General features: G+C 54.2%; 1 protein-coding gene across 1 annotated transcript in view; it reads right to left on the bottom strand.

The window, feature by feature from the left end:
• LOC144729622 (CCAAT/enhancer-binding protein zeta-like) overlaps positions 1-9,965 on the bottom strand; it is a 33,067-nt gene extending 23,102 nt beyond the window's left edge. Inside the window, exons 1-6 of the mRNA XM_078610020.1 lie at positions 9,778-9,965; positions 5,583-7,387; positions 4,749-4,980; positions 4,020-4,236; positions 3,598-3,686; positions 2,550-2,603 (exon numbers count right to left, since the gene is read on the bottom strand). Of these exons, the coding sequence (XP_078466146.1) occupies positions 2,550-2,603; positions 3,598-3,686; positions 4,020-4,236; positions 4,749-4,980; positions 5,583-7,387; positions 9,778-9,915 (2,535 nt within the window). The 5' untranslated portion in view covers positions 9,916-9,965. The remainder of the gene's footprint in view (positions 1-2,549; positions 2,604-3,597; positions 3,687-4,019; positions 4,237-4,748; positions 4,981-5,582; positions 7,388-9,777) is intronic.
• Between the last annotated feature and the right edge of the window lie 576 nt (positions 9,966-10,541).

Below are 10,541 nucleotides of genomic sequence, written 5' to 3' on the forward strand. Positions count from 1 at the left end.
CAGCCTGGGATTCCTTTCGGCTCAAAAAAACGCCGACGGGAAACATTTGCTCGGAAAAGGCGCGATCGGCCGCGTGCGACTCCCAAGTCTTTCGCGTGGGATTTTTTTTGTGTGTTACACGTGCGCCGAGTTTCCCCTCTTGCCAGAATCGCTCGCTCGATCGGTCGCTCGCTCGCCGCCGGTAGCTTTCTGCATTTAGCTTGTTGTCCTTCCCCGCCCCCCCAGCACCTCCCGAAAAAGAAGTTCAACGCACACGCGTAGAATCTGGCCCTGGCGAGCAAGGCCGATGTGGCTGTGCCGAGGCCGCCTTCGGTTGCTCACCAGCGCGGGAAGAGGCAGTGGGAGCCGGGGCGTGGAGGAGGGAAGATGGTGCAGACACGACACGGAGACGGCGCCCCGTGCCCTCTACTGACCGGTGGGGCAAGAGCCGTAAGCACCTATGAAGGCCAGACCGGTGTACAAGTGGGTGGGGTGTGGCCGGTACCACGCCCGACCACCTTGTCTCCCCCGGTGCTAATATTTATTTGGGGTAGAATCGACCCTGGGGTTCGTAGCGCACTGCGCGCACGCACACACACACACATGCACACTCGTCCTTGCACGCGCAATCAAAGACAACGATCCCCCGTATAGCCTGAACAGACTGTTGGGGCAAGTGCTGTTAGCGAGCACCTATGAAGGCCGGCACTTCACACGAGGGGGTGGGTGACCAGCGCCACGTCCGGTCACTTTGTCTCCTGTATGGCGATGTTTACACATTGGAGGCTGAGTCGACCTAGAGGAGGCCCGGGACTGGTTTAGATATTCGTGACTGTTAAATTGATCGTGAACCACTGCACCACCGCTCCCCACACCAGCACCACCACAGCCACTGCCATCCCTCTCTGGACCGATTTGCACGCACAAAGACAAAGAGCCCCCATACAGCCTTAACAGACTGTTGGGGCAAGTGCTGTTCGCGAGCACATACAATCACTCACTCACACACTCGCGCGCGCGTGAACTCGCTCGCGCACGCGCGAAACTTAAAAAGTAAAGGAATAACCGCGCCGGGCGCTTTCCATAACAGGGCGCTCGGAGGCATGCGCGGCACTCTCGGCGCGTCCATCAGCACGTTCTCATCTCACGTGGCACCAGCGCCGCGCTCCGCCGCTCGTTACAACATAACTCCGGCGTCATTAATTGGGCCGCGACGGCTGGGCGGTGGCGGGGGGGGGTAGCAAAGGGGGCAGGGGGGGGATCGTTTCCATTCCTTCAGGAGCAAGCAGCAGCAGCAGTAGCGGTGGAAAGAATTTTGTTATTTTTTTTTTACCAAACAAGCGTGGGGCCGGAGCCGCGATCGTTGCGAGCGTGGAGCGCGGCTCTTCCGTCGCGATGAGACGCGTGGCGACGATCCGTTACGATTCGGATAGAAAATAAAAATATATATGTACAAATAAACCTCGATTGTTTTTATGGGTTGTCGGCTTGACGCGTGAACGTGGTTTGGCGACACCTCGGCACCGTGGTTTCGCACCACCGATTCGCAACGGTTAGCGATGCACGGTGCCATAGAAGTTCGGCGTGCATACGTACGTACCGCAAGGTGGGGGACGAATCGCTTTGACGATACATCCTCCCCAACTGCTTTACACGTAAACGACTCGCCACGTTCTGCACTCGACGTTGATGGCGAGGTACAAAACGAGGCGATGACCGTCGGACGCGGCCTGACTGCGACAGCGACGGCGCGGGATTGAACTCAGGCTGCCAGCGTTTGCCTTGCAGTCCCGCACTCCCCAGGCGCTGACCGGGCATCGCTAACCCCGCAAGCTAGCGCCGGCTCCGCGTGCCAGCGCGTTGGGTGCGAGCGGCCTCGCCCCGGCAACGCGGTTGGCGCATCGGCTGGGCCACGTGAACGCGCGCAGGAACGGCGACCCCGAGACGACCCCACGCCCTCCGACCCCGGAGAGTTTTGTGGTTTTGTTTGTTTTACTTTCTCTCCCCCGCTCCCCCCCCACCCCGTTTGCCGGATGCCTATGGCTGACTCTCCCACTTCCACTGCGTGTGTGTGGGTGGATGGATATATAAAAGACCGCTTGTGTTGCGATCGAAACGTCGTAGTTTTTTGTTATTTTCTTTGAACCTATCTATGTGACTTTACCGAAAGACCCAAAGAAGACCAATTCCTGCAGTCACAAAAGCTTTAAGTCAAGATCCCCCTCGCAGCCTTAACAGACTACAGGAGAAAGTGCTGTCGTCGAGCACCTATGAAGGCCGGCACGGCACACGGGTGGGGGGGGGGAGTGCCAACACCACGCCCGGCCTTCCTTTGCCTCCCCAGTGGCGATGTTTACACACCGCACCAGGTACTCATTGGAGGCTGAGTCGACCTAGGGGAGCCCCAGAACCTTTTCCGATAATCATCACTGGGTGTTGGCCATGAGCAGGAATCGAACCCGGGTCGCCAGGTTCGTAGTGCAGCGTAGCGCTAACCGCTACACCACCGCTCCCCACTACACACACTCACACACAGGTAGGGCAGGATGGTGCTCGAGAGATGTCTGTACCTGTAGGATGGTGTTGGCGAACAAGGCTGCAGACGGGTGATAGTGGTTGGCAAGCTGCAACAACAGCAACATACAAACAACAACAACGACGACGTTAATCACCAACAAGTGAGTGCAAGGGGGCGGGCGTTGGGTGGGTGCTTACCGTCGTTTCTCATGCACGCGGAGCTCAAATAAAAGATGACACCCAAAGTCGTCGCGACGAGTGGATTGCTCGATAGCCCCCGTCGATTCGGGTGGTCACCACCATCATTCACCGTCGCTGGCCACATAAGGAAACCGTGAAGCCGGCTCCTTCCGTCCTCGGTCGCTGTGCGGTTCGATGGAATTTGTAGGTTTTTTTATCTATCCAGGAGAGCCACGAGTAGGAATTTTTTTTTATAATAATAATTAAAAAAAGGTGTCAGTTTTGTTGCCAGATAAAAGGGTAAACAACCAATTATATTTTGCTACTAGCAAAGGAGGTTCCAATGGTGGAATTTTTGTTTTTTCGCAGGGGTGTCCTGCAAAAATGTTTTGTTTTTAAATGTTTCCAGCCATTTCTTCTACGAGCGTATGAGCGCCACGGTGGGGAGATGTTACCTACGTCGCCTGGTATACAGGAGGTCGTGGGTTAGATCCCGACCCCGACGCCTGCATATGTAGAGTTTGTGTCTCTCTCAATGTGGTCACGTGGATTTTTCTCCGGATCCTCCGGTTTTTCCCTCCACATTTAGAATCAACGTGCGTTCAGAGTAGTTGGCTGCTATCAATTTCCACATGATGATAAGCCACTTCGTTGAGCAATCATTTGTGATCGCCAGGTCGCTTCTAAAAAAGAGCTGCCTAGCTCAGTGGGCCTTACTTGGTAAAATAAAGAGTCTAGTTTAATATTAACGCTTGATCCCCGGTACGGCTGGAAAACGGATGGCGATGATCCCACTTTCTATACCGCCTTCTCGCGAGCCAGGGATACCGGCACCACGTCGACAGACTTTGACAAGAGGTATGACTCGACAGCGCGCCAGAGGGTGACAGGGTGCCGGGTCTGGGCCACGGCGTCGCTCACCAGACGCAGCTCCCAGAGCGACGCTTTGTCGGCGGAGCAGTAGAGGGGGTTCCTGTGCGCCGGGTCGTACAATCCGCCCGTGCGGTCTCCTGCTCCCGCACGCGAGACACAGGGAGGCACAGAGACAGACAGAAAGGTCAAGAGCTGGCGAGCGCCTCTCCCTGCAGAAAAAGTGACGATGGCGAATTTGAGGACGTCAATAATGCCGACGCCGATGATGCTGATAACGATGCTGATAAGGATGCTGATAATAACGATGCTGATGATGCTGATGCTAACGATGCTGATGACACTGATAACAATGCTGATGATGTTGATGATGCTGATGACGATGTTGATTATGCTGACGATAACGATGCTGATGACGACGCCGACGATGCCGAGAACGACGCCAATGACTCCGCCGGTGACTCCACACTCACCCTCCCGGTTGCGATGGTGAACCCAGGAGGCGCATGCGGACGAGCCGGCGCGAGCGGGCGCTGCGCTCTTCCCAGCCTCGCCCTCCGCCCCAGCCTCCGGTTTCGACTCCGTGACCCCGGGCTTTGAGAACGCGCCGCTCGCCCCCTTGGCTCGCTCCTTCACGTCCACCTCGTCCTCTTCCGCCGCGTCCTCAAAGTGCTCCTCGTCGTCCGAGTCCTGCGATTGTTGGAAGACAATCAGCGCGCCCGACCCCCCGCCGGCTCGCTGTGGTGACAGTCACTGACAGTGCTTGTACCCGTGGCTGGGTGGCTAGTTGGTTCGAGCTACGGCTAGTAGCCAGCCAGCTGGCTAGCTAGTTGAGGACATTGCTAGTAATACTGGATACCTAGTTAAGGGTGGTGTGATTATTGCGAGTGGTTGCCTTGTTGGTTCGGATCTGTGCAAGTGTACTTGCGGTTGGTTGGCTATCCAGATACGAGTCTCATTATTGCTAGTTGCTGATTGGCTGCGCAGTTCGGGTTCGCGTCAAGCTGGCTCAAGTGTCTGAATACAATCGGGAATTTTCCAGCAAACCCAAACCCACTCGGCCTTCCTTCCCTCCTCCACCGCCAACGCCGCCGCCATCAGTTCTTAGACGAAGCTACCTGCCGGTTTCCTTCGTCGTTCTACAGTTGCGCGCGTAAAGCGCGCGGCTGCGTGCGTGCGTGCGTTCGCGCCTCCTTCCTCACCGCGCGCGTGTCCAGGATGGAGCGCAGCTCGGGGCGCATGCGCAGCACCTCGGAGACGAGCAACAGCGCGGCGCACACGAAGGCGGCGCTCTGGGCGCACGCCACCTGCAGCAGGCGCTTGACGAACGCCTTGACGCGGCGCGCCACCACGTCCGCCTTCAGCGACTTGTACAGCAGGTTCAGGAACATGCTGGGCTTGGACGACGACGACAGGCCTGGGTCCAGCAGCTTCCTGCGAGGGGTTCGGGGGTTTGAGTGGAGGGTGGAGGAGGGGGCGGGGGGTGTGGACGAGGGCGACCGGGGGGGGGGGGGGGCCCCGAGGACAGTGGACGTCGCAGGGGGGGCGATCGGCTTTACGGTTACGCTCTCTGGAGCAGAGCGCGTGGGAGGGTGATGCCCCCTGGAGTGTGGACCGGAGAACCATTGAAGGGATCTTAAGAAGTAGTTAGTTGTGATTTCCACTTCCGCGGGGCTGTGCTCGAAGACGAAGGGGTGACAATAACCTTTTATTTTACCAGGTAAAGCCCACTAGATAGCTCTTTTCAGAAGCGAACTGTCCGCAAATGAGAGCTCAACAAAGTAACGTATGACGTGGAAATGTACAGCAGCCAAATACTCCCAACGCGTATTTCCAAATACACACCGCTCTACGAGAGATCCAAACGTATTCGCCGTCTCGCGGCGTCACGCTTAACATGCCTTCACATCGCACGATGCCGACAGCTCGACTGGAATAAAAACGTGTAAGATAAAAATACGTATAAAAAGATTTTGCTCATTTAAAAGCGGAGTTCACAGCACCAGCGACGATGCGACGACGCAGCGCGGACGAACCTGTAAAGCGCCGAGTAGTAGCGGTCGGAGAGCGCCTGCTGCGAGTCCATCACCTGGAAGAGCAGCATGAGCGCCTGCACGCCAGTGTTGAACGATGAGACCTGCGCCACGCGAAACAGCGTGTTCAGCTGCTCGCTCAGCGCGCCGTCGCCCAGCTTGGCGTAGGGGTAGGCGCGGTTCACGCCGCTCAGCAGCGCGCCCAGCATGCGCGAGTCCACCTCGCCCTTCTTCACGAACGAGCGGAAGAACGAGAAGTAGACGCCCACGAGCCTGGCGGCGAGGTCGCCCTCGTCGTGGCTCAGCGCCACCTGGTTGAGGAAGCACACGCCGTAGTACTGCGCCTTGGCGCCCACGTTGGGCCGGTGGAGCAGCCGCTCCACCTCGCGGCACACCACGCCGTTCATGTTGGGGTGGCGCGCCAGCAGCCCCTCCAGGAGGTAGGCCGCTCGCGACGCCACCTTGTGCGCCGGGTCGCCCAGCTTGTTGGTGAGCAGCGTGAGCATCGCCTTCTCCTGCTCGGGCTTGCTGCCCAGCAGCTCGTGCGCCGCGCCCACCGCCCGCAGCTTCGTCGCCTCCACCGTGTCGTGCGACAGCAGGTCCAGCGTCTGCGCCAGCTCGGCCACCTGCCGCTTCAGCCGGTGCTCGTACAGCCAGAGGACGAGGCGGCGATCGCGCGCGTCCTTGTTGCCGCTGCTCAGCTCGTCGAGGCGGTCAAAGGGCCGCTGCGAGAAGTTGCGGAGCTTTCGCTCGTCGGGCAGCAGGTCCGAGACGAGCAGCTCCTTGAGCGTGTCGACGGCCATGAGGCTGGGCCGCCGGCTGCCCTTGGTGCGTGCCAGCGACAGCACCGTCTCAATGCAGCTCAGGTTGTGCACGGGCGCGTCCTGCACCAGGATGGTCGCCGCCGCCATACGGTCGGCGAGCGTGCCGGCGCTCGCCACCGTCTTCATCCACGACGAGCTGCCGCCCTTCTGGTTCTCACGCCGCGTACGGTACAGCTCCACCTCATGGTCCAGCAGCTTCTCGGCGAGCTCCAGGTGGCGCCGCACCAGCTCCTCGTCCTGCTCGGCGGCGTTCGACTCGCTCGTGTACTCCATGTCGTGCCACTTCCCGCCGGGCTTAATGAGCAAGTGCTGGCGCGGGGTGAACGCAAGCGCGTCCGCCTGCTTGGCCTTCCTGCCGCCAGCGGCAGCCTGCGTGCTGCTTGACACCTCGTTCAGCTGCAGCGGTTCGCGAACCCCATCCCGTTTCTTGGCTGGCGCTTTTGCCTCAGCCGTTTTGCCCGGACGGGTAACCGCACGGTCCTTAACCTTCTCTTCTTTTGTCTTCAACTTCCCTTCTTTCGTCTTCAACTTCTCTTCTTTTGTCTTCAACTTCTCTTCTTTCGTCTTCAACTTCTCTTCTTTCGTCTTAACCTTCTCTTCTTTCGTCTTCAACTTCTCTTCTTTCGTCTTAACCTTCTCTTCTTTCGTCTTCAACTTCTCTTCTTTCGTCTTCACCTTCTCTTCTTTCGTCTTCACCTTCTCCGTTCCCTTACTCTTCTTGTCCACCTTCTCCTTCTTGAGTTCCTTGGCGGCACCAGCTTTGTCTCGCTTCCGGACGGCGTCTCCCTCTTCCGGAGGCCGCCCCCCCTCCTCTCCCTGCTCCTCCTCGGGGTTCTCGGCCATTCCATGTCCGTGCTTGTTGAAGCCGAGCGACTGGATGAAGGTACGGAGCTCTCCTTCCTCCAGATCATCGATGCCCTGGTTCTTCCCTCCGTCCACGAGCTCATTGCCATCGTCCAACGCCGCCAGCATGATGTAGTCATCCTGCAGGGGTCAACAAAACAGGCACGATGCAGAGATTAACGCCGCAGTATAAAGCGTGGGTGCAACAATTCACACTCGCAGTGACTGGGCGAATTGCAGCACTTCATGGTCATGATTCGTTGAAAGAAATTGTTATTTTTGAACACTGGTGAATGGCCGTGGCTTAATGGGTCAAGTGAGCACATTACACAACATACAAGACTGATTCATCTCTTTCTCTCTAAGAAGCCAATATATACTCTTTGGTTTCTTCGGTAAAGTCACGTAGGAAACTAAATAAATAAATAAAAACAACTAAAATTACATTAAATCAAATCACGACGTTTCGAGCGCAACACAAGCGTCCTTCAGCTGTTGTGCTTACGCTTCGTTGTCCCCACCTGAAGAAGGATGCTTGTGTTGCGCCCGAAACACGCCGTGATGTGATTTTATTTAATTTTTGTTGTTTTCATTCTATTTTATTTAAGTATTTTTTTCCCTACGCGACTTTACCGAAAAAAACAGAGTATGAATCCTTGCCGTCACGAAAACTTCTAATCTAAGAAGCCAATATATGCCCACCGTTTCTGCAGTGTCTTGGCAGTGACAATAATTAAATGCAAAAAAACCCAAGACAAATTGCAATCGTCTGGTATAGCTGAAAATGGGTGTATAAAAGTGCAACAAACTCCTCTTATATGAACACGTGATTTTTCTGATTTACCAAGTTTTGCTTTGCATCACATTAACGACGTGAATCGCAGCTTACCAACCTCGGATAAAATGCATGAAACATGTTCAGTTCAGCCAACTCTAAACAACAGCCCACTGAGCCTCAAGACTCATTTTCAGGAGGCATTGGTATGTTTGGCCCATTTTTCTTTAACAGTGTTTTGCGCGCGAGAGAAAACTGCACGGTGCGGTTTGTTGGGGCCAAGTGCTAGGGCACAAGAAAGAGGGAGGATGCAAGCTATGGCAGTCACAGAGATGAAGATGTGTTGCGGTGGATGTTGGGTTTAACAAGGAAACACTGGGTGAGAAATTAAGAAGCGAGAGGAAGACTCGAGGTGGTAGAAATCACAGAGAAGGTGAGAGAGTAAAGGCTGGTGTGGTTCAGTCACGTGGAGAGACAACAGGAAAATGATGTGGGTCAGAAGGTGCAAGTGATGCAAGTGGAAGGAAAGAGATCAAGAGGAAGGCAGAAAAAGAGGTGGGGGGGGCGATGTGGTACGATCGGACACGGTGGTCCGAGGAGCGGAAAGAGATATGAAGCAGGACAGGGAAGTGTGGAGAAGGTTGGCAAGGACAGTGGACCCCTCATGAGTGGGACACAAACGCGTGGAAGAAGAAAACTGCACAGACGGGTTAACGAACACACTAACTGTACAGCAACCTTCTGGGAAGTTCACAATTGTGCGTGATGCGGCAAACCTTTGTCTCCACAGCGTTGGATCACAGGCATGCGGACACCATACCGCATCATTGTTTGGAGTCTAAAATATTGCCCCATTCGCCATACTATAAGACGCTCAGGAATATAAGCAGCACCCTAAATTTCTCCACGTACAAAAGTAAAGCATGTTTTGTATACTCTGCTGATGAGACGCCGAGTGTGGAAACCGCTCTGGAGTTTGCTTCGACTGAATCACTGCTGCTGAAATTATTCACTCCCAGGAGAACATAATATAACATAATAGTTCTTCTTGGTTCTTTCGGTAAAGTCACGTAGAAGGGAAATAATAAAATAATAAAAATAAAACATCGGCCACAACGCAAGCAGCCGTCCGCAAGCAGCCGTTGTGGCCGAAACGTCGTGAGAATGTTATTTTATTATGTTTTATTTATATTATTTTATTATTTCCCTTCTACGTGACTTTACCGAAATAACCAAAAAGATTAATCCCTGCAGTCACGCAAGCTTTAAATCGAAACTTATAGACAGTTAAATTAATGAGACATGTCTGCTTATGTTATTTATATTCTCCACAACGACCCAAACGATCATTTTGTGTCTATGATTATTATTTTGTGTCTGATTATACACATTATACATAAGACGCACCCCTCCCGCTATGTTTTGCATTAAAATACTGTACACGTGGAAAATCCCGTCATACACTCCAGAGACTACGGGACGTGTAGAATTAGACGGATATTAAATATTAACGAGCACGCTGAAAGCAAACGAACGCCACCTACTCTACGGACATCGTTCCACCCACACAACCACGCGGTTCAAACAAAATCTTCGGGACCACGGGGGGGAGGAGCCTCTCGTCGCCTCGCCTCCCCGGCCTCCCCTCACCTCTCCCGGGTAGCTCATCCAGGCATAGCCGAGGCTCCCCTCCCTTACGCTGTCTAGGCCTAGATCGTGTTTTTTGTTTTTGAAAGTTCTTTTTTTTTCACGTCACCTTCTTCCCGCCGAGTCGCAGGACATCGTTGAGGTTAAAGTCTCCCTCCTCCGCGTTCCCGTCGCTCTCTGCCGGAACGCGAGGCTCGGAGGACCCGGCCTGCGAACGTTCAGCGTGGTGCCCCTTGCGCGCCGCCATTGCTACAGGGGGTCACGTGGGGAGGCGAGGTCACGTGGGGCGGCGGGCCAGTCACGTGCTCTCCCACCCACGTGTAGACTTCACATTTTACCCTTAATGATCATTGATCAGAATTTGAATATTTATTTTTTTGTAACGCTCGTTGGCAGAATGAACGAACAAAGTTAAACTCATTCGTTAATAACAACACCGTGGCCTTAAAAGTAAAAAAAAATTAACATGCTTTGAAGAAAGCATATTGCCCGAAACGTCGCCTATTATATATATTTGTTTTTTTTGCGCGACACAGTTACTGACAAACGTGTTGAGGATTTTTTTTGTTAATCATCAGCAATGGTCAACCCACTGCTGGATGACCGAATGATAGTGGTTTATTTTGGAGAGAGCGCCCCATTAAACGGGGATATCTCAGAGTAAGTTAACCCAAGATAACGATTTAACTCTTTTTATTTAACCAGGTCAGGCCAACTCAGCTGCTACGTAGCTATTTTTCAGAAGCGACCTGGCCACAAATGATAGCTCAACGAAGTGGCTTCTCATCACGTGGACATTTAAAGCAGCCAAATGCTCTAAACGCGTGACGTTGGTTCTAAATGTGGAGAGAGAAAATAAGTATAACCCGTAAA

This window comes from Lampetra planeri, chromosome 33, assembly GCF_965212315.1.
Source record: "Lampetra planeri chromosome 33, kcLamPlan1.2.h2, whole genome shotgun sequence".
NCBI classification, from domain to species: domain Eukaryota; kingdom Metazoa; phylum Chordata; class Hyperoartia; order Petromyzontiformes; family Petromyzontidae; genus Lampetra; species Lampetra planeri.